This window comes from Herpailurus yagouaroundi, unplaced genomic scaffold, assembly GCF_014898765.1.
Source record: "Herpailurus yagouaroundi ecotype Mexico unplaced genomic scaffold, PumYag 184, whole genome shotgun sequence".
NCBI lineage: Eukaryota > Metazoa > Chordata > Mammalia > Carnivora > Felidae > Herpailurus > Herpailurus yagouaroundi.
The window spans coordinates 41,564,980-41,589,547 of record NW_024412415.1 but is presented as its reverse complement, the minus strand read 5'-3'; the positions used below and the strand labels follow the sequence as shown (position 1 = coordinate 41,589,547).

The window sequence follows — 24,568 nt, the reverse complement described above, 5'->3', positions numbered from 1 at the left end:
TGCTTAACCAGCTGAGCCACCCAGGTGCCCCTTGATTCCTTTTGATAGTTCATGGGGGAGAGACATTCTGTTGAGGCAGTCATGGTACAGTGGTTCAGGTACCTGGATTGGAATCCTGGGTGTACTATTTAGTCTCTGTATGAGCCCTAACTGTAGGGCAAGTTACCTAACTTTATAGGGCTTCAGTTTCCCCATATATGAAATGGGTATGATTGCTAATACTTCTTTGGAGGATTGTGGATTAAATGAGTTAACATAAAGTAGTCAGAATAGAGATGTGCAAGAATCAATGAGTAAATGCCAGCTATTACTATTTTCTTTGTTCCACTCAGTAGTACTCCATAATTGGCATTTTTAATCTTCACTGAGAGACTTTTGATCTGAATTTAAGAGTCTTAACACAGTGAAGTACAAAGGATTTCAAGTGTTTACAAATGAATAAGGATAAATACATGGTTGATAGGGACTATTTCATCTCTACCATTATTGGCTCCTCACCCCTATACATACATACATATCTGCCAATCACCACACATTTTGTTCCTCATTGGATTAAAAAAATGATAGCAATAACCATGGTTTTAACTTTTGAATTTTCCTAAAATGAGTGGTCTAGGTTTACCATTACTAGTTATTAACAAATGCTTATACAGAATGGTAGCTTCATCATTTTCTTATGCCCCCCCCCCCACCCCCACCTCATCCACCATGGCATTTTCAAAATACAGTCACATTTCTCCTTTTTAAAATTTTGGTTGGGGGACGGAGGCAGGAGAGGGAGGGTGGACTTGTTGGGGGGACCCCATTGTGAGAGTGGGAAGTCTAGCCTTCTTTTTGTGCTTGCTCTCTTCTGGAGTTTTAACTTTGCTTGTCTATTCCCCCAAGTTCCCTTATGATCTTGATGTCAGGAGTAGATGCCATTCCAATTCTCGTGTTTTCATGGACATGCTTTGTGTTTTTGGTACCCCTGCAGCTAGATGCTTTCTTTGAGCCAGTTCCATGCATGTTCCAACAAAACTACCGCCAAGACAGTGGTTGGATTCCTTTTTCTTAGGCCACAGTTTAGTGATTATTTCTAAAGCAACCATTGACTCCTAGCCCATCTTCATTCTTTAGGTTAGAAAAATTTCAAGTTTGAGGAAATTTGTTCATTCATATATATGCAAAGGTCATTTTCTTTCTTTTAAGATAAATTTTACTTACGTGACCTGCACAATCATAAGTGTACTAAATTAATGAGTTTTGACAAATGTATACCTTTGTGTAACCTATACACCAGTCAAGATATAGAATATTTCCGTCACCTGAGGAAGATCTGTCATGCCCTTTTCCTGTCCATCTCTGCCTGCCAAAGAAACCCTGGTTCTGATTTCTGTGACCATGGGTTAGATTGCCTATTGTTGAATGTCATATAAATGGAACCATATGGTATATACTCTTTTTTTGTCTCGGTTTTTTTCATGCAGTATAAATATTTTTTAACACCATAATATTTTTGAGATTTACTTATTTTTTTTTTTAATATGAAATTTATTGTCAAATTGGTTTCCATATAACACCCAGTGCTCATCCCAACAGGTGCCCTCCTCAATGCCCATCACCCACTTTCCCCTCCCTCCCACCCCCCATCAACCCTCAGTTTATTCTCAGTTCTTAAGAGTCTCTTAGGGTTTAGCTCCCTCCCTCTCTAACTTTTTTTTCCCCCTTCCCCATGGTCTTCTGTTAAGTTTCTCAGGATCCACATAAGAGTGAAAACATATGGTATCTGTCTTTCTCTGTATGACTTATTTCATTTAGCATACCACTCTCCAGTTCCATCCATGTTGCTACAAAAGGCCATATTTCATTCTTTCTCATTGCCACGTAGTATTCCATTGTGTATATAAACCACAATTTCTTTATCCATTCGTCAGTTGATGGACATTTAGCCTCTTTCCATAATTTGGCTATTGTTGAAAGTACTGCTATAAACATCGGGGTACAAGTGCCCCTATGCATCAGCACTCCTGTATCCCTTGGATAAATTCCTAGCAGTGCTATTGCTGGGTCATAGCAATTTTTAATTTTTTGAGGAAGCTCCACACTGTTTTCCAGAGTGGCTGCACCAGTTTGCATTCCCACCAACAGTGCAAGAGCGTTCCTGTTTCTCCACATTATGTTACTGTGCATATTAGGAATTCATTTAAAAATTATTATTATTATTATTATTATTATTATTATTCTGTTACATAAATAGACTATTTTCCCATGCTCTTTTTGATGGAGATTTGGATTGTTTCACATTCCTGGCTATTGTGAATGAGGCTCTTGTGAACATTTTTGTATAAGTATTCTTATTCTTCTTGGGCCAAGAGGTAGAATTGCTCGGTCTTGGGCTTGGTTATGTTTAACTCAACAAGAAACTGCCAAACTGTTTTCAAGAGTTGTTCCATTTTATACTCACCAGCAATGAATGAGGGTGTTAGATGCTCATTGCTACATATCCTCACTAACTTAGTGTCTTCAAATGAGTCTTTCATTTTAGCCATCGTAGTGGATCTTAGGCTAGTTTTAATTTGAATTACTCCAATGATTTTAATTATGTTGAGCATCTGTTCATCTGTTTATTGGCTATTTGTATACCTGTTTTTATGAGGTATCCAAGTCTTTTACTGTTTTTTTTTATTGAATTGTTTTTATTTTTGATTTGAAGTTGTTTATATATTCTAATACAAGACCTTTATCAGGCATAGATGTTGTAAATATTTATGTCCTTTCCAAGAAATCTTTGCCTATCTCAAAGTCACAAAGATATTCTCTATGTCTTTTTCTATAAGCTGTTTAGTTTAGCTCTTCCATGTATGGTGTGAGGTAGGGGTTCAAGGTTAATTTTTGTTCATGTTTATTTCATCACCATTTTTTGAAGATTTTTCTTTCCTCTAATTGCCTTGACACCTTTGTTAAAAACAGTTGACTGCATGTTTGTGGGTCTATTTCTGTATTTAATTCTGCTTCATTGATGTATTTGTCTGTCCTTAAGCCATTGCCATATTACTAGAGGCCTTAATGTTCTTTTTAAAAACTGTTTTGGCTGTCTAGGTCCTTTGCATTTCTACATATTTTTAGAATCAGCCTGTCCATTTCTATAAAAAGTATATTGAGATTTAGTATATATTGTCATGAGATCTGCACTTTTAAAAATTGCTTTTGTTTTGATCTATTTTTGTGGAAGAAGGGGTCCTTATAACCTGAAATTTTTGTTTTTAATTCAGAATATATTGTGTGGGGGTTGATATGATTCTGAAATTTTCTCTTTGGATATTTTTTTCATTTTGCTGTAGCTTTGGTCTCTAAAAAGCTTAACACTTTTTAAAAAGATACTCTAGGGGCACCTGGGTGGCTCAGTCAGCTAAGCATCTGACTCTTGATTTCAGCTCAGGTCATGATCTCATGGTTTCAGGAGTTCAAGCCCCACATCGGGCTCTGCACTGACAGTGTGGAGCCTGCTTGGGATTCTCTCTCTCTCTGCCCCTCTGTACCCCTTCCCCACTCACACTGTCTCTCTCTCAAAAGAAATAAACTTTAAAAAAAGAGTTTTATTATTTATATTAGTAATATTTGTTGTTAAAGAAAAATGAGAAGATAAAGATGAGCGAAAAAAAAAACATCAAGCAACTTTAAGCACCATAGAGTTAACTACTCTATTAATGTTATGATGCATAACCTTCCAGATGTTCAATAAATAGCATCTTATGTAGAAATAAATACGTGTGTGTGTACATATATCAAGAATATAATATTCTATAGACTTTTAACCTGCTGTATTTGTTTTAGTCTCCTGTGGCTGCCATAACCAGATAACACACTGGTGGTTTAAACAACAGAAATATATGTTCTCACAGTTCTGGAGGCTGGAAGTCCAAGATTTAAGTGTTGGCAGGTTTGCTTTCTCCTGAGGCATCTCCCTGGCTTTCAGACCACTGCCTTGCCTACTTGCTAAGTCCTCACATGGCCATTTCTCTCTCGCTAGGAATGCGTCTTTTCCTCTTATAAGGATACCAGTCTTACTGAATTAGGGTCCAATCCTTAGGACCTCATTTATTACCCCTTTTAAGGCCTTATCTCCAAATATATTCATAATGGCAGTTAGGGCTTCAACATACAAATCTGGGGGGGACACAATTCTGTCCATAACACCTACCTTTAAAATTCACAACATATTACATATTTCCATGTTAGTAAATATGTCTGTCATTCTTAATGGCTGTGGTTGATTGTTTAAATATAACTTTTAATCTAAATACCAGTGTAGGGCATTTAGATTTTTTCCCTTTATTTTCTATTAAAAATTCTGTGATAAAAGTATTTTGTGTGTGTGTATGTGTGTGACTATATATCTGTGTATGTATGTATATATACATATATATATTTTATATAATTGTCAAATATTGTTAAGATAATTTTTTAAAAGGGGAATTGCTGCAAAGATGTATTTTCTACCCTCTAACTTCTTATTTAGAAAAACTTCAACTCAAAGTTGCAGAATGATAGAAGAGTAAACATTCATATTCCTTTGGTCTAGATTCACTAATTTAAAAATTTTTGCGGGGCATCTGGGTGGATCAGTCAGTTAAGCATGTGACTCTTGATTTCAGCTCAGGTCATGATCTCATGGTTCGTTAGTTCGAGCCCCATGTTGAGCTGTACACTAATAGTGCTGGGGCCTGTTTGAGATTCTCTCTCACTCTGCCTCTCCCCCATGCACACACGTGCTCTCTCTCTCTCTCTTTCAAAATAAATAAACTTTAAAAAATTAAGAAGTTTGCATACAGTTCTTTTTTTTCTCTTTGTTTATAAAAACATTTCTTTCTGAACCATTTGAAAGTAGATTGCAGACATCATGAAACCACCCCCAAAAATTTCAAAGCTGAGAATTTTTTTCTCAGATAGTGACCTGTTAACTTGTTGATTATCTTAGTGACCCAAACTATAGTTATCTAGGTGGCACTAGATAACATACCAAGTGAAATTTCAGTTTTTATTAAATCTGTTCATGAGGGGCGCCTGGGTGGCTCAGTGGGTTAGGCATCTGACTTTGGCTCAGGTCATGATCTCAAGGTTTGTGGGTTCAAGCCCCACATTAGACTCTGCTGTCAGCACAGAGTTTGCTTCAGATCCTCTATCCCCCTCTCTCTCTGCACCCCCCCCGCCAGCTAATGCTATCTCTCTCTCTCTCTCTCTCTCTGAAAAATAAAAAATAAACATTAAAAAAAAAAAAAAGCTATTCATGAAACTCTTTAACTTTTTTCCTAGTGACTCCAATGGGATCAGGTAACAATCGACCTCAGGAAATAGAAATTGGAGAGTCTGGTTTTGCTCTGTTATTCCCTCAAATTGAAGGAATAAAAATACAACCCTTTCATTTTATTAAGGACCCAAAGAATTTAACACTAGAAAGACATCAACTCACTGAAGTAGGTAAGTCCATGTTATTTACCATTAATTGCCCAATTTGATTGTGTTTGTTCCTTTGAGAGAGTCTGAATTAAGTATACGTGTTACTAATAAATGTATTTGTATTTAATTCTGAATTTTGAAGCACTTCTTTCTCTTTGATACTTTACCATTTTGCTATTTTAGTTTTCTGGAAAGCTTTTTTTAAGCATTGTTTTACACTAATAATTAGCATTTATTGTGAAATTTTTTTTTTATTAAATACAGATTAGTTCTATGTCAACTAATTAGAAAGATGGGAATAAGTATAGTGAACTTGATAAATTTTAGAAAAGCTATAAGTTAAGGCAGAGTCTGTCAAACAAGGATTTACTAGGACATGTAAGACAGGAAGTTTGGCTAGAGTAGGCAAGATCATGAGAGGTGATTTTGAAGAGATAAAGCGTTGGCTTAATTTCTAGGATCTGATGAGAAAGCCTAATTTAATATAATAAGCAGCAGAGTAGGTACTCAAGCAGAACAGTGTTAAGACTTTTTGTTTGCATCTACAGATGAACTGATTGGCATTAACTTATTTTAAAAAGTCTCTGTTGGCATGAAAAATATTCAGTGGTTATCTGGTTATGCATCAATCAGCCATCCTATAGAGATAAGCTTCCATTATTTGAAATGGCACTGACTCCAGCAGGAATAAAAAAACTGTAGCAACAAAGGGAAAAATTGTGATTGGTTTACTAACGAGAAAAAAAAGCAGTCTACACATTGAGACTGGCTTGTGCAACTGTCTTTTACAATGCAAAAAGACTTAAAGTGACTGGTGGGGATGAGATGAGAAGTACAGAAGAAGGAGGCAGAGACCAGCAGCTAGCAGCAGCTGGCCTCTTGATAATGTGGAAGAGAGTTGTCAGGTAGAGGTAAAACATGGGAAGTTTCAACAGCTGGCCTGTAGGGTAAGGCAGGAAACTATAGCTAGTAAGAATGCAGGCTATAGCTGCCCTAGTTCTGTTACATTCCAGCTTTCCTAATTTAGAACAAATTTCCTAACTTTTCTAAGCCTCTGTTTCCCATCTGTAAAGTGGAAATAACTGAATTACAGAGTTGTAAGCACGAGATACAATGACTTCTATAAAACACTTAGCCAAATCCCTTGCTCTATAGATGGTAGGCTAATGTTGGCCCCTGTACCTTTACGCAGGCTTTGCAGTGGGACACAGTGATCCATCTGCACTGTGGCTTGTGTTGTGTGGAGGAATCGACTGGTGGGAGGGACATTCAGGAAAAGGACAGTGAAGGTCTTGGGTATTCTTTTTTTTTTTTCCTATTAATCTGCCCTTTTTCAATTTATTTTTTTTTCTTTTTTATTATGAAATTTATTGTCAAATTTGTTTCCATACCACACCCAGTGCTCATCCCAACAGGTGCCCTCCTCAATACCCATCACCCATCCACCCCTCCCTCCTACCCCCCATAAACCCTCAGTTTGTTCACAGTTTTTAGGAGTCTCTTATGTTTTGGCTCCCTCCCTCTCTAACCATATTTTTTTCTTCCCCTCCCCAATGGTCTTCTGTTAAGTTTCTCAGCATCCACATAAGAGTGAAAACATATGGAATCTGTTCTTCCCTGTATGACTTATTTCATTTAGCATAAAACTCTCCAGTTCCATCCATGTTGCTACAAAAGGCCATATTTCATTCTTTCTTATTGCCACTTAGTATTCCATTGTGTATATAAACCACAATTTCTTTATCCATTCGTCAGTTGATGGACATTTAGGCTCTTTCCATAATTTAGCTACTGTTGAGAGTGCTGCTATAAATATTGGGGTACAAGTGCCCCTATGCGTCAGTACTCCTGTGTCTGTTGGGCAAATTACTAGCAGTGCTACTGCTGGGTCATAGGGTAGGTCTATTTTTAATTTTTTCAGGAATCTCCACACTGTTTTCCAGAGTGGCTGCACCAGTTTGCATTCCCACCAACAGTGCAAGAGGGTTCCTGTTTCTCCACATCCTCTCCAGCATCTATAGTCTCCTGTTTTGTTCATTTTAGCCACTCTGACTGGCATGAAGTGATAATCTGAGTGTGGTTTTGATTTGTATTTCCCTGATGAGGAGCGTCGTTGAGCATCTTTTCATGTGCCTGTTGGCCATCTGGATGTCTTCTTTAGAGAAGTGTCTATTCATGTTTTCTGCCCATTTCTTCACTGGATTATTGGTTTTCGGGTGTGGAGTTTGGTGAGCTCTTTATAGATTTTGGATACTAGCCCTTGTCCGATATGCCATTTGTAAATATCTTTTCCCATTCCGTTGGTTGCCTTTTAGTTTTGTTGATTGTTTCCTTTGCTGTGCAGAAGCTTTTTATCTTCATGAGGTCCCAATAGTTCATTTTTGCTTTTAATTCCCTTGCCTTTGGGGATGTGTCAAGTAAGAAATTGCTACGGCTGAGGTCAGAGAGGTCTTTTTCCTGCTTTCTCCTCTAGGGTTTTGATGGTTTCCTGTCTCACATTCAGGTCCTTTATCCATTTTGAGTTTGTTTTTGTGAATGGTGTAAGAAAGTGGTCTAGTTTCATTCTTCTGCATGTTGCTGTCAAGTTCTCCCAGCACCATTTGTTAAAGAGACTGTCTTTTTTCCATAGGATATTCTTTCCTGCTTTGTCAAAGATTAGTTGGCCATACGTTTGTGGGTCTAGTTCTGGGGTTTCTATTCTATTCCATTGGTCTATGTCTGATTTTGTGCCAATACCATGCTGTCTTGATGATGACAGCTTTGTAGTAGAGGCTAAAGTCTGGGATTGTGATGCCTCCTGCTTTGGTCTTCTTCTTCAAAATTACTTTGGCTATTCAGGGCCTTTTGTGGTTCTATACAAATTTTAGGATTGCTTGTTCTAGCTTTGAGAAGAATGCTGGTGCAATTTTGGTTGGGATTGCATTGAACGTGTAGATAGCTTTGCATAGTGTTGATATTTTAACAATATTCTTCCAACCCATGAGCACGGAATGTTTTTCCATTTCTTTATATCTTCTTCGATTTCCTTCATAAGCTTTCTATAGTTTTCAGCATACAGATCTTTTACATCTTTGGTCAGGTTTATTCCTAGGTATTTTATGATTCTTGGTGCAATTGTGAATGGGATCAGTTTCTTTATATGTCTTTCTGTTGCTTCATTATTAGTGTATAAGAATGCAACTGATTTCTGTACATTGATTTTGTATCCTGCAACTTTGCTGAATTCATGTATCAGTTCTAGCAGACTTTTGGTGGAGTCTGTCGGGTTTTCCATGTATAATAGCATGTCATCTGCAAAAAGTGAAAGCTTGACTTCATCTTTGCCAACTCTGATGCCTTTGATTTCCTTTTGTTGTCTGATTGCTGATGCTAGCACTTCCAATACTATGTTAACAGCGGTGAGAGTGGACATCCCTGTCGTGTTCCTGATCTCAGGGAAAAGGCTCTCAGTTTTTCCCCATTGAGGATGATATTAGCTGTGGGTTTTCATAAATGGCTTTTATGATGTTTAAGTATGTTCCTTCTATCCTGACTTTCTCAAGAGATTTTATTAAGAAAGGATGCTGAATTTTGTCAAATGCTTTTTCTGCATCTATTGACAGGATCATATGGTTCTTATCTTTTCTTTCATTAATGTGATGTATCACATTGATTGATTTGAGAATGTTGAACCAGCCCTGCAGCCCAGGAATGAATCCCACTTGATCATGGTGAATAATTCTTTTTATATGCTGTTGAATTCGATTTGCTAGTGTCTTACTGAGAATTTTTGCATCCATATTCATCAGGGATATTGGCCTCTAGTTCTCTTTTTCTACTGGGTCTCTGTCTGGTTTAGGAATCAAAGTAATTCTGGCTTCATAGAATGAGTCTGGAAGTTTTCCTTCCCTTTCTATTTTTTGGAATAGCTTGAGGAGGTTAGGTATTATCTCTGCTTTAAATGTCTGGTAGAATTCCCCTGACAAGCCATCTGGACCTGGACTGTTATTTGTTGGGAGATTTTTTTTTTTTATTTATATATGAAATTTATTGTCAAATTGGTTTCCATACAACACCCAGTGCTCATCCCAAAAGGTGCCCTCCTCAATACCCATCACCCACCCTCTCCTCCCTCCCACCCCCCATCAACCCTTAGTTTGTTCTCAGTTCTCAACAGTCTCTTATGCTTTGGCTCTCTCCCACTCTAACCTCTTTTTTTTTTTTTTTTTTTCCTTCCCCTCCCCCATGGGTTCCTGTTAAGTTTCTCAGGATCCACATAAGAGTGAAACCATATGGTATCTGTCTTTCTCTGTATGGCTTATTTCACTTACCATCACACTCTCCAGTTCCATCCACGTTGCTACAAAAGGCCATATTTCATTTTTTCTCATTGCCACGTAGTATTCCATTGTGTATATAAACCACAATTTCTTTATCCATTCATCCGTTGATGGACATTTAGGCTCTTTCCATAATTTGGCTATTGTTGAGAGTGCTGCTATGAACATTGGGGTACAAGTGCCCCTATGCATCAGTACTCCTGTGTCCCTTTGATAAATTCCTAGCAGTGCTATTGCTGGGTCATAGGGTAGGTCTATTTTTCATTTTCTGAGGAACCTCCACACTGTTTTCCAGAGCGGCTGCACCAATTTGCATTCCCACCAACAGTGCAAGAGGGTTCCCGTTTCTCCACATCCTCTCCAGCATCTGTAGTCTCCTGATTTGTTCATTTTGGCCACTCTGACTGGCGTGAGGTGATACCTGAGTGTGGTTTTGATTTGTATTTTGTTGGGAGATTTTTGATAACTGATTCAGTTTCTTCACTGGTTATGGGTGTGTTCAAACTTTCTATTTCTTCCTGTTTGAGTTTCGGAATGTGTGGGTGTTTAGGAATTTGCCCATTTCTTCCAGGTTATCCAGTATGTTGGCATATAATTTTTCATAGTATTCCCTGATAATTGCTTGTATTTCTGAGGGATTGGTTGTAATAATTCCATTTGCATTCATGATTGTATCTATTTGGGTCCTCTCCCTTTTCTTTTTGAGAAGCCTGGCTAGAGGTTTATCAATTTTGTTTATTTTTTCAAAAAACCAACTCTTGGTTTCATTGATCTGCTCTACAGTTTTTTTAGATTCTATATTGTTTATTTCTGCTCTGATCTTTATTATTTCTCTTCTTCTTCAGGCTTGGGGTGTCTTTGCTGTTCTGCTTCTATTTCCTTTAGGTGTGCTGTTAGATTTTGTATTTGGGATTTTTCTTGTTTCTTGAGATAGGCCTGATTGCAATGTGTTTTCCTCTCAGGACTGCCTTTGCTGCATCCCAAAGCATTTGGATTGTTGTATTTTCATTTTCATTTGTTTCCATATATTTTTAAATTTCTTCTCTAATTGCCTGGTTGACCCCTTCATTCTTTAGTCGGGTGTTCTTTAACCTCCATGCTTTTGGAGGTTTTCCAGACTTTTTCTTGTGATTGATTTCAAGCTTCATTGCATTGTGGTCTGAAAGTATGCATGGTATGATCTCAATTCTTGTATACTTATGAAGGGCTGTTTTGTGACCCAGTATGTGATCTGTGTTGGAGAAGGTTCCATGTGCACTCGAGAAGAAAGTATATTCTGTTGCTTTGGGATGCAGAGCTCTAAATATATCTATCAAGTCCATCTGATCCAGTGTATCATTCAGGGCCCTTGTTTCTTTATTGATCCTGTGTCTAGATGATCTATCCAATGTTGTAAGTGGGGTGTTAAAGTCCCCTGCAGTTACCACATTCTTATCAATAAGGTTGCTTATGTTTGTGATTAATTGTTTTATGCATTTGGGGGCTCCCGTATTTGGCGCATAGACATTTATAATTGTTAGCTCTTCCTGATGGATGGACCCTGTAATTATTATATAATGCCCTTCTTCATCTCTTGTTACAGCCTTTAATTTGAAGTCTAGTTCTCTCTGATATAAGTATGGCTACTCCAGCTTTCTTTTGACTTTGAGTAGCATGATAGATAGTTCTACATCCCCTCACTTTCAATCTGAAGGTGTCCTCAGGTCTAAAATGAGTCTCTTGTAGACAGAAAATAGATGGGTCTTGTTTTTTTATCCATTCTGATATCCTAGGTCTTTTGGTTGGCGCATTTAGTCCATTTACATTCAGTGTTATTATTGAAAGATATGGGTTTAAAGTCATTGTGATGTCTGTAGGTTTCATGCTTGCAGTGATGTCTCTGGTACTTTGTCTCACAGGATCCCCTTTAGGATCTCTTGTAGGGCTGGTTTAGTGGTGACGAATTCCTTCAGTTTTTGTTTGTTTGGGAAGACCTTTATCTCTCCTTCTATTCTAAATGACAGACTTGCTGGGTAAAGGATTCTTGGCTGCATTTTTTTTTTCTGTTCATCACATTGAAGATTTCCTGCCATTCCTTTCTGGCCTGCCAAGTTTCAGTAGACAGATCCGTCACGAGTCTTATCGGTCTCCCTTTATATGTTAGAGCATGTTTATCCCTAGCTGCTTTCAGAATTCTCTCTTTATCCTTGTATTTTGCCAGTTTCACTATGATATGTCGTGTAGAAGATTGATTCAAGTTACGTCTGAAGGGAGTTTTCTGTGCCTCTTGGATTTCAATGCCTTTTTCCTTCCCCAGTTCAGGGAAGTTCTCAGCTATGATTTCTTCCAGTACACCTTCAGCACCTTTCCCTGTCTCTTCCTCCTTTGGAATCCCAATTATGCGTACATTATTTCATTTAATTACGTCACTTAGTTCTTTAAGTCTCCCCTCATACTCTTGGATTTTTTTATCTTTCTTTTTCTCAGCTTCTTCTTTTTCCGTAATTTTATCTTCTAATTCACCTATTCTCTCTGCCTCTCCAATCCGAGCTGTTGTCGCCTCCATTTTATTTTGCAGCTCATTTATAGCATTTTTTTAGCTCCTCCTGACTGTTTCTTAGTCCCTTGATCTCTGTAGTAATAGATTCTCTGCTGTCCTCTATACTTTTTCCAAGCCCAGCTATTAATTTTATGACTATTATTTTAAAATCATTTTCTGCTATATTGCTTGTATCATTTTTGATCAGTTCGTTAGCTGTCGCTACTTCCTTGAGTTTCTTTTGAGGAGAATTCCACCGTTTCGTCATTTTGGATAGTCCCTGGAGTGTCAGGGAACTGCAGGGCTCTTCCTCTGTGCTGTCTGGAGTAACTTGCATTGGTGGGTGGGGCCGCAGTCAGACCTGATGTCTGCCCTCAGCCCACCGCTGGGGCCACAGTCAGACTGGTGTGTACCTTATCTTCCCCTCTCCCAGGGGCAAGACTCACTCTGGAGTGGTGTGGCCTCTGTCTGGGCTGCTTGCGCACTGCCATTCTTGTGGTACTGCTTCGATGGGATCTGGCATATTAGCTGGGGTGGATCCACAAGGTGCACAGGGGCAAGAGGGGCAGGCTCAGCTCGCTTTGCCTTCAGTTGGTCCGCTTCAGGAGGGGCCCTGTGGCACTGGGAGAGAGGCAGACCCGTCGGAGGGATGGATCCACAGAAGCATAGTGTTGGGTGTTTAAGGGGTGCAAGCAAGTTCCGTGACGGGAACTGGTTCCCTTTGGGATTTTGGCTGGGGGATGGGTGAGGGAGACAGCGCTTCCCAGCACCTTTGTTCCCCGCCAAGCTGAGCTCTGTCCTCCGGGGCTCAACAACTCTCCCTCCCACTCTCTGAGCAGTGCTGTTGACTTATAACATTCCAGATGTTAAGTCCCACTAGCTGTCAGAACACACTCCATCGGGGCCCCTCTGCTTTTGCAAGCCAGACTTGGGGCCTCTCCCTTGTCGGGTGGTCTGGCTGCCCCTCCACCACCCCGCCTCCCTCCTGCCAGTCCATGTAGTGCACTGCCTCTCCGCCCTTCCTACCCTCTTCTGTGGGCCTCTCGTCTATGCTTGGCTCCAGAGAGTCCATTCTGCTAGTTTTCTGGTGGTTATCGGGGTAAATTAGGCAGATGTGGGTGGAATGTAAGCAATCAGCAGGACACGGTGAGCCCAGCGTCCTCCTACGCCGCCATCTTCTCCCTGTTCTCAGGTCTTGGGTATTCTTATCATCCCATTTAGAAGCATCATGCCAGAGGAAGATACCCATGTTTTGGCTGATGGTGACAATTAATGGTAACTAATACTGAGGCATTATAAACTGGGTACTGTGCTACATACTATTTCTAATCCTCACAGCAGTTTGCCAGATAGAATTTGTTACACAGTATGTTGTCGGTGAGGAGACCAAACTTGTAGTAGTAGAGAACAAAGGCTCTTAGACTTCATGGTACATAAACAGAAGACCAGAGTTATCTGTAATGTTAAAGCTACCCGAAATCAAGGATGCCAAACGTTCTCTAAGGAAAACTTCGGATTGTGCCTTTGTGTATAGCTAAGCTAGAGAGACTTTCTCATGTTATAATGAGACTTGTTGGAAGGCTGGCAGGAGTTAATGGTGCTCAGCAAACTAGATCTCTCTTACACCAGTGGTTAGAAAATCGTGGGTCTGAAACTCAAGGAGGAGTTGAAGTCAGAGATGTTGGTTTGAGAGCCATTTGCACATAGTGTGGTAGGCTGTCTGCGATAATGTCCAGGACAGCTTAGTACAGGTTTCAGAAAAGATTCAGCAACAAATTTAGTACAAGGAAGGAAGAAGAGATATAGTTTGTTGCTGACAAGAGGATGGCCTACTGAGTTCACTAGGTTCATGATGTAGAAATTATATGTTAATGTCATTCAGCTTGAAAGGTCCCATTGGGTTAGAAAAATTAATTGGATGCAGATTCTGTCTCAGTGCTATTCTGGGAAAGTTGTGACAGATACGTATGTAATTATAACCCAAGTGAGAAAGTAAGGTGTGCCTCTCTATTAGAGAGATCTGGATAGATTGCTCTAAGGATTGCCAGTGGGAAGGAGAGTGAGGAGACTTCATGGGGCAAATACCATTTAAGGCTTTGAAGAATGGGAGACATAATGAAAAATAAGAATGGTAACCAGATAGGCTAAATGATTAACAGAAACCTAAACACAGAGTCAGGTAATGAGAAATGTAGGGGAAATAGTAAACAGTTCATTTTTGCAAACAAAGGTGTGAAGGGGATTATAAGAACAAAGGGTGGGGCACAGTGAAGCCAGGCTAAAGAATGTAGTCAGTAAATGACAACTGTTAACCAGAAATGTTCTCCTATTAGCAAATGTGATTCTCCATAGTGGGGAGATACTGGAAACAGGGAGACTAGTTAGGACCCCCCTGCAAGAGTCTAAGCAAGAAATAATACCAGAGCATGAAGTTCAGGAAATTGAGTGGAGAAAATTAGCAGATCATTGGATATGAAATGAGAAGGAAGACTGAATGACTCATTGATAACTTTGAGTTTTGTGCTTAACAGAGTGGGGTGCTGGTGCTTCAGAGAACAGAAATAGAGAACACTGGGGCAAGAGGAGCAGGATTAAGAAAAAATTCGACTCCATTAGACAGGCTCGTTTGGCCTTTAATTCAGTGCTTTTGCTGAAGGTCATATTGCCAGACCTTCTGTGTGTTAGCTCTTTTTTCCATAAGTGAGGATGGTACCTCCTGGGCATACTCTCTCCTCTGTCCCATAGCACCTTGGGAACCATGACTGAGGTCCTGATGATAGCACTACTTAAAGCTAGAAGCCTAGTTTTGTCATATTACAAGAGAGAGCCAAAATCTTGAGCAGAAAAAACCTTCCATTTTATGATAAAATAGTTTACTAGATTTGTAAGACCTTGTTTGCGTTACAGTACTAAGTATAGGCCTCACAAACCAAAGGGAAAAGCAGGCCCATGTTTAGTCTGCTATGTGAGGCATTCTTTACTGGTGTCCTTTCCAGAGCCGTTTGCTGTTAGCAGTTTTGACTAATTCCAAGGCATCATTTTTATCCTGTTAATGGTATTCAGTAAATTGAAGCTCTGCTTAGATTGAGATGATAATCTGTATTCATTCCATACTATTTTATGGCCACATTTCCTGTATTTTTAAATTTGGACCATTGTCTTTTATGTGCTCAAGAAGATGGAGGAATCTGAGGCAGTCCTCCTTGAGGTGGGTAGTCTATCAGACACTTGTCTCACACCTGTGATTCTCTTTCTCTTTTACAAACCCATCATTCTGACATTCTCCTGGGGCCCAGTGATTTTCTGGGTTACAGTTTTATTTGTAGACACTGATATTAGAAAAGATTTTCCACTAGTTTTTACATTTGAGGTCACAAGAGGAAGTCCTGAAGGAGAGGAGGGGAAGTCTCAGTTCTGTAACCTAACACCAGTTCCTTCTGGGCAGCCACTCTGGAAGTGTGTATTTATTATTACTTATGTTTGGTCTGAGTCAAGTCCTGTAATCGTGGTACAATTTGCATATTTTCTTGTGAATTTTGAAGATGTTGAATTCTCATAGACTTTCTAGGAGCTAAACAGTACATAATGGGTTCTGGTGGGCATTTAAATAACTGAATTTCTGTGAAGTGCTTAGAACAGTGCCTGGCGGAAATGCTGAGTTTGCTGTTACATTGATGATGTTATGATCTACTTTGTGGGTTGTTCAGGTCCTTTCTGCTTACCACTTTTTGATCCATTGACTACTCCTCTTGAACTCTGCCAGCAACTGAGAGAGGTGAAAACTAAATTATTTGTTAAGTCAGATTGCAAAAAAAAAAAAAAAAAAAAAGAGGGACTATATTTTTAAATCATCTAGAGATTTCATAGAGAATCTTGAGGGGGACACCAACAGTGATCAGGTGCAAAGCAGAGAAAGATGTTGCTAAAACCTACGTGATGGAACTTGCTCTGTTTTAGAAGTTTCACAGCCCTTGAGAAAGTCTAAGTGACAGGAAGGTGGTGCCAGTGTTCTGTTAGGTTTTACTGCCCTTGTGGTAGACGTCATTCAGCTGTGGGAGCAAGAGGGGCTAGAAAACACAAACTGTTAACAGGCCGGTGGGGGCTGACTCCCAGGTCACAGTGGTGCATAATACAGCCCCAGCCTACCGTGCCTCCCACGCCCAGCCCCTGTGCCACAGGCTCCATGTCTGTGGACAGGGACAGCTTCTTACTGTATACCACCAGAGATATTTGTGGATAAGGTACATCTCAAAAACATGACTACACAAAAGCCAGAACAACACAGGTGACCCCCAGTCAGTTTTGAGGATAGGATACAAGGCTTCTTTTCCCCTCCCTCTAAGTTTGATGTTTACTTTAGATGCATTTAATTCAAGGGGAAATGTTGCCTTAGCTTCATCATTTCAGTATTTGGCTAAACAGATCTAACTTATGGTCGGGGCCCTCACTAAATTAGCCAGATTGTGTTTTGTTAGCTATGCTCTATTGAGCCTGTGGTGGGTACAAGGCCCCTGAATAAGTGCTGCTTTATGACATTATCTTATTATGACTGTAACTGCCCTTGAGACTTGCTCCTGTCCCAGTTTTAGAGGAAGGATCTGAACTTGGTGAAGTCTAGCCTTGCTCAGAGTTCTACATTTGTAAGTGGTTGAGCCTGAGTTCTGACCCTGGTCTGACTCCAGAACCCACATCCTTACTGGGCTGACTTCATACTTCCCTCCCCTAGTGTGAAAAAGATAGGTATCCTATCCTGGGGCCGGGGGAAGTGGTGCTAAAAATCTCAGCTTTGGTCCATGAATCGTTCATGATATTAGCCTCATTTTACGTAGACTTGTACTTTGAAGTAGGTTTTCTACATGCATTTAGATCCCATCACTTTCAAACAGATCATAAAATAGTTGTCTTGAGAATGGCTTCTCTAGAAAGAATAGAAATCTGGACATGCAGACCCAGAGCATTTCCAAGGAGTCCTGGCCTAACTTTGGAATAGTTCTTCCTATTTTGATTTTCCTGAATCTGATATGGTCTTGGTGTCTAGATTTTATCTTATTTTTTAAATTTCCTTTTAGCCTTCTAGTTTATCTTAGCTATGATAAGTTTATATTTTGCCTTATTTGAAATTAATTTAAGGCAGCTTACAAAGATACAGTATCAGTGGAGGAGTTCTGAATTGAGGGACATGTAGGAAGAACACAGTGAAACCCAGGCTGAGGGTAATACACAAGATTCATACCATCAGCATTTGCTAGAGGTGGTCCACAGGTTGGCTAAGCCAGAGCAGAAGCAGCCCACCTCTTCCCAATTTTTTGAGAACAGAGATAAATTCTTCTACTGGATTGAAGCAGTTTCTTAGGTCACTCTGCGAACACCAATGGCATCAATAAAAGCAATGGTAGAGTCCAAAGCAGTGAGGTCTGGTTACTGAGCTTTCTGCTTAATCTAATATTTAGATCTGCTAAAGGAATGAATGGCCCACATGCTCTTTTTAGGCGCTCGTTCTGCTGTGACTTAGATCTCACAGCTGAATTTCAGGTAACAATGAACTGGAGATTGCATCTTTTAATAGCTGGACTGGATAAAAAATATAGTCACCTGCCCAATAAGCGGCTCACCTAGGGAAATGGCTGGTGTGCTTTCTTAAAGTTGAAAGACCTAAGATACTTGTCCTGAGTAGAGGGCCGTCCTCTTTCCCCACAGAGGTGAACTGAAACAAGACCGAAGGCAGTGCCAAGATTTACTTCAAAAAGAGCTGGGTGGTCTTGTCAGGCAAGTGTACTGTAGGCATTTCAGTTTTGAGTGGCAAGGAGTTTGACTTGTACCTTCCCTCTTCTGTTGCATATCTAAAGCTCTGGATGGTCTGTTGGTCAAATACAGACCGATCTGCTCCGTCAGACAGCCAGACTGGGCTAAGCTGGATTTGTTCTCTAAGTTGGGATAGGGGGAAGTGATTGTAGTTTCTAGGTTTATGTGTGGGGGGTTCAGCTACAGAGCAGTATCACCAGAGGAAGATGTGGAAAGCACTGGGTATGTGTTTGTTAAGTAAGTGAGGGTGGTGCCTTTAGAATGCTCAGATGAAAATGTTTAGTAGGCAATTGTAAAAGAGGGTCTAGAGCTTAGAAAACAACAGGGAAGTTAGAGATTTAGAAATCTTCAGGTTTCTGAAACCTAAAACTCTTGAGAGGAGATGTGGGTTTTAATCTATAGCCTGCCATGTTATTCTCCTGGGCTGGTCACTTCTCTGGGATTAGCAGTCCTTATTTGTAAAGTAAAACTAGACAGTTCATCCCACAGCCCTCTTCCAACTCTGGATATTCATTTTAGAACACAAAAAGACATTCTCTCAAAATGTGCTGCTCTTTGTGGGGAAAAAAGACCCTTTAGTAATGGCTTAGGGTGTGTAGTATCATGAAAGTACTGGACTTATATACTAATATCCTTTTCACTCTCCAAATCAGTGATTTATTGTGGAGAGAATTAAAAGTGGACAAGAGGAAGGGTGCCTGGGTGACTCAGTTGGCTAAGCATCTGACTTTGGCTCAGGTCATGATCTCGCGGTTCATGGGTTCAAGGCCTGCATCGGGTTCTCTGCTATCAACACAGAGGCCCCCTTCGGTTCCTGTCTCCCTTTCTCTCTGCCCCTCCCCAGCCAGCTCATGCTTTCTCTCTGTCCCAAAACTAAATAAAAACATTAAAAAAATTTTTTTTACATAGAAGTAGACTGGAGGAAATTTCCCTGGATAAGTCAATATTTGGTGTTAGTAAATAATCATTCCCCCCACACCTGTTTCCTTAAGTGAGTCATATTTCTGATAATATTCACCTTAGGTCTGCCAAGATGGAAGTCATGTGGCTGAGTCAGTGGAAACAGGGATGAGAATGTGGGTTAGGTATTTTTTTTTTTTCCTGTCCTATTACCTGTTTGATAATGCCAGAAAATTTCAAATTGATAGTTTTACAGTGTCCAGAGGCTCAGGTGAAAGCCAGGGAATTTGTGGGGGAGTGCAGGAGTACAGCCTATCTCCTGTTGGGCTATACTGCCCCCTAACAGAAGCTGTTTTTTGTTCTTAGGCTGCAGAATTGAACATTTTCTTGGTTTGGAAAGAGTTTCTTATAGTTATAGCATCTTCTCTCCCACCCTCCTTTCCTGGAAAAGGTGGATAGGGCCCATATATTTTCATGGTGTATTGGTTTCCTGAGGCTGCTGTAACAAATTACCACAAACTTGGTGGCTCAAAGCAACAGAAATTTATTCTCTCACAGTCCCAAGAGGCTAAAAGTCTGAAGTCAAGGTGTCGAAAGGGCTCCACTCCCCTCTAAGGCTACAGGGGTGAATCTCTTCATTGTCCCTTCCACCTTCTGGTGGCCACTGCTATACCTCATGGTTGTATCACACCAGTTTCTGCTTCTGTGGTCACAGTGCCTCTTCTTATGTCTGTGTCTCTTATATAGGTCTTTTAAAGACACTTAGTATAGTATATAGAGCCTAACTGGATAATAAGAGATGATCTCTTCCCCATGTCCTTAATTACATCTGCAAAACCCTTTTCCTAAATGGGTTTACATTCATCAGTTCCAGAGATTTGATGTGGATACATTTTTGGGGAGACCACCATTAAATACATGACAGGTGTTTGGTGCCTTTTCTCTCCATTTTCTCTGAATCTTTATTATTACTATTGCTAACTCTGTTCTGTGTAAACCAACATTCCCTTTCATTCTAGGTGGTGGCCTGTGTGGAGATGGCTTACACCAAGGTCCACCATGGATGCTGCTCAGTTACATAGCTGCTTCCTTATTTGTGTTGAGTGTTGATTGTATTATTTTCAAGTAGCCATTTAGTTTTTTTTAATGGGGAAAATTACAACAAAGATTTTAAACAGTGTTAAAGTTTGTAAAAAAAAAAAAGGGGGGGGAAACTGGACAGTTTAAATACTAAATTGCACATAACTAGAAGTGCAGGTCAGTAGCGGAAACATTTCATTTTGCAAAAATGTAGAAAATAAGATAGTGATGAAGTTTCAAGTTTGTGTTTGGAGGCTGTCTTTCATTGTTGCTCTTCCTTTCTCTGCAGGTCTTTTAGATAACCCTGAGCTTCGTGTGGTCCTGGTGTTTGGTTATAATTGCTGTAAGGTGGGAGCCAGTAATTATCTGCAGCGAGTAGTCAGCACTTTCAGTGATATGAATGTCATCTTGGCTGGAGGCCAGGTAGACAACCTGGCATCACTGACCTCTGACAAGTATGTCTCATGTGCTTCTGATTCTTCCCATGTATGCCCAGAAATGTCCTCAGATTTTTCTTACCCAGGTTTTTAAAACACATGTTTATAGAATTGCTAATGGTTCATTCCATTATACAATACTCTACATAATTCTTCTTACAACTGAAGAATGAAATTTATATGTTGTCTTTTAATAACTTAAATGGACTCCTACTCTCCTTAAAATTAATTTTCAGGACTGTCTACTGGTATCTCCCACAACATCTCTGTGCTCCATATAATATCAGTAATAACTTCCTCTGTAGTTCTGTTTCCTCCTCTGAAGGAAATGCATGGCGAAACAGTGAAGCTTTATGGTAAAACTTCTTAGAGCCTCTGACATACTCAGTGCTATGGAAATCTTCTAGAGAGGGAATATTACTGTGACAGTTCTCAAATCCATTCTGTGGAGCTATCTTGGATGCTTATTGGTATGGGCACACATTTTGGGAAATGCTATACTAGATCTTTTTGAAAGCCTTTTTCAAAAGGTGTCAAATTTGTGTTATCTTTGATTTTGTTACCAAGGCTTTTGCTTTTGAGGGTGAAATATTTGCTCAGTTATTTTGGGCGCCATTACTCCCTTTGCATTTTGAATGAGAGTATGTAGTAGTTTCTGAGTTTGAACTAATTAAGTGAACATGAATATCATCAGTTTCCAAAAGCAGGAAAATGAGAATGTGTTATCCCCTGATGCTTCCTGCAAGCACTAGTATTCATTTCTCACTATATTTGTGGTTAGTATTTGGATACTAGAGTGGCGATGTGTCAACAGACCGTTAGAGATCAGTATCTTTAAAAGCAAGCAATGTAAATAATCCCAGTTATAATCTCCTTTCTGAAAGGCTCCTCTGATGAGTCAAGAAGAGCAAATATATTTGACCTTTAAGCAATGCAGGGGATGGGGGGGCGCCAACCCCTGTTGAAAATCCATGTATAATTTGTGACTCTCCCAAAACTTAGCCTACTGTTGACTGGAAGTCTTAACTGATAACATGAACAGTCAATTAACACGTGTATGTATGTATTATAATATGGAAAGCTAGAGAAAAGAAAATGTTAAAGTCATAAGGAAAACAAATTTACAGTCTTGTACTTGTCAAGAAAAATCCACATATAAGATAATGTGTGTTGCTCAGGGGTCAAATGTAGCTAAGTTGAGGCACTGAATTCTAAGCAGGATGTCAAACATTGGATTTCATGCATAAACACACCTAATTCTCAGTAATTATCTGTGATTGTTTCTCTTCTTGCCTGATTTTCTGTGTCTTTGCTTTTATCTTTAAATTGTATACAGTAGGGCAGTGATGATTTAATACCTCATTTGCCTTTGAAATGCCAGTCTCAGTTCAGACATTTAGCATCTGAGACGTAAGTCTATTAGCATGGTTCGTTGTCATCTTCTTTTTATACCTGTTATGGGTAATAGTCCTCAAGAACAATTAACCTTTACATGACACATTAATTGTAATGTGGTCTTCATACTGTGTCCATGGGTAAGAGAAGCCATTGAATAAATCGAGACTCTGTTTTAATAGTGTCCAGATATACCACCTCACCAAAAAAAAGCTAGGTAAATAATTCTTTGGGGCAAGATATTGACAATACACATTGCAATTGTATGCCAAAGAGGAAATGAAATAAAGTTAAAGGAGCAGTGGAGGACTTCATAAGGTGGATTCTGCCCCTCAGTAACTGGTTTTGCTACTAAGCTAATCTTACTATCTCAGTCCTCTTAAGCTTTTTCAGTTAAGTTTCTTGTTAACCTAGTGAATCTTGCCCATTTCACCGACTCACATGTTGATAAACGTGATAGAAATATAAGGTATTTGTTTTTTCCCTGTAGGTATAGGTGTTCACTATATTATGTTTTATAACTTTGACACTTTATATTTGTTTTAGTAAGGATAAAATATTACATAAAAAAGGCAAATATAAACAAAAGCATGTTTTTACCTTTAGATTAAGCTGAATTGTAGGCTGAAAGTAATAAATAAGACATAGCAATGTAATTATGTTTCTTTATGGACCAAACAACTTAAAGCTAAAACTTCTGGAGTTACAGGTTCTTAATAAAATTACTGTCCATGATTGAACAAGTATCTAATATATCTTTTTTAGAATGGGACACCAAGGTAAGGGGGAAAAAATACCAAAAATGTAAATAATACCAGAAAGCTTTATTTAATAGATATCACTCTATATATGAATAATATTTTAAGTTTTCCTTTTAAGAAAGTGAGAAAGGTTAAGGATACTTTATAGCCTTCTAAAAATGCAGGATGGGTTTCAGAAATCTTTGTGGAGATGCATTTGCCCCCTTGAACTTGTGACTAAAAAAATAGTTGCATACTTCTCCACAGATCTGCTTCCCTGAATTAGATTCCCTGAATCTGCTTCTTTTAAATGTATTAATAGTTTCATTGTTAACCCCTAGTACACTCCTCCTATCTGGGATGGTGAGCCTTAGACTAACCGTAGGCTGTTAAAGGCTAGCCAGTGGATCAGGAGTTTTTTTTACACTTTAAAATTTATATTCTCATTATATGTTTCATGATGTATCACCACACTTTTCTAATTGAATTTCCAGAAACCCTCTGGATATTGATGCCACTGGTGTGGTTGGACTGTCATTTAGTGGACACCGAATCCAGAGTGCCACCGTGCTTCTCAATGAGGAGGTCAATGACGAGAAGACTGCTGAGGCTGCAATGCAACGCCTCAAAGCTGCCAGCATCCCGGAACAGAATACCATTGGCTTCATGTTTGCATGTGTTGGCAGGGGTTTTCAGTATTACAGAGCCAAGGGGAATGTTGAGGCTGATGCGTTCAGAAAGTTTTTTCCTAGTGTTCCTTTATTTGGCTTCTTTGGAAATGGAGAAATTGGATGTGATCGCATAGTCACTGGGAACTTCATATTGAAGAAATGTAATGAGGTGAAGGATGATGATCTGTTTCACAGCTATACAACAATAATGGCACTGATTCATCTTGGGTCATCTAAATAAAGCCATCTGTAAAGTGGCTTTCACAATATAAAACTTTTGGGCTCTGCCTTTCCTAGAAAATGGAAATTGGGATATGTCTATTTCAAAAAAAAATAGTAACTTTATATGTATCAGTTTTATAGCTTTGACTATATCCGGGGTAGTTTTTAATTAATTAGATGGACAACTTTGTACCTTACATAATGCACACAGAATTGAGAGCTTTTGCGCCAAACCAATTATGGCTATACTGTACTGGATTATGTAGCTGCTATGTAATGTGATGTAAATAGTCTTCTGCATAGGAAGATTGAAAGAGGATTCATCAATAGGATGGAGCTTTAAGACATTCCATGACTACCTCTGAACTATTAGATCTTTTAGCAAAATCATGAAGACATTTTTTTCTCCCTTAATGAAGGAGAAACATACATGAATAGCTTGAGAAATCTTTCTCTGCTTTACAGTTTTACCGATTTTTTTAGAAGCTGTAACAAAATTATTACTTTTTACTTATTTGACAAAAATTAAAGAACTATTTTTGTTCTAGTACCCTGAAGTTGCTTAGTCAAATAAATTGCCAAGACTAATCAGTATTTTATTACTTTATAAGGAAAACATTTCCTTTTCCCTCAATGAAGGAATTGTAAAAGAAGAATCCTTTTCACCTAATTCTATATAGAACTGGCAGACCAGACAATTACATCACCTTATTTTGGTCTTATACCAATAAAATGTACCTTGGAAACTCATTCAGTGTTTTGTACATCACTGCTTTTGGTGAGTGAATGATGGAAGTAAACTAATACTTTAGAAAAGAAAGCCTGGAATGGTAGTCAGCTAGTAAATCCTGCTGTATTCCCAGAATGACTTTTTTAGGTTTATATTTCTAATTATGCTAATGTCTAAATGAGATAGGTTCAGAGAACACCAATTTTCCCCAGTGGCCTTTCTTCATATAGTGATAGAACCTTTGATTTCAGCTAGGCACATGCCTGCCATAACAAAGACATTTCCCATTCTCTCTTGCCATTGACTCTTGTGGTCAGT

At 39.1% G+C, this 24,568-nt stretch overlaps 1 protein-coding gene across 3 annotated transcripts in view; it reads left to right on the top strand.

The window, feature by feature from the left end:
- FBXO22 (F-box protein 22) overlaps positions 1-24,270 on the top strand; it is a 32,609-nt gene extending 8,339 nt beyond the window's left edge. For 2 of the 3 annotated variants that reach the window (XM_040493360.1, XM_040493359.1), the window contains exons 5-7: positions 5,293-5,457; positions 20,345-20,510; positions 23,122-24,270. In XM_040493360.1, the coding sequence (XP_040349294.1) occupies positions 5,293-5,457; positions 20,345-20,510; positions 23,122-23,539 (749 nt within the window). In that variant the 3' untranslated portion in view covers positions 23,540-24,270. The remainder of the gene's footprint in view (positions 1-5,292; positions 5,458-20,344; positions 20,511-23,121) is intronic. The other variant, XM_040493361.1, reaches the window with a different exon arrangement.
- The last annotated feature ends 298 nt before the right edge of the window (positions 24,271-24,568 follow it).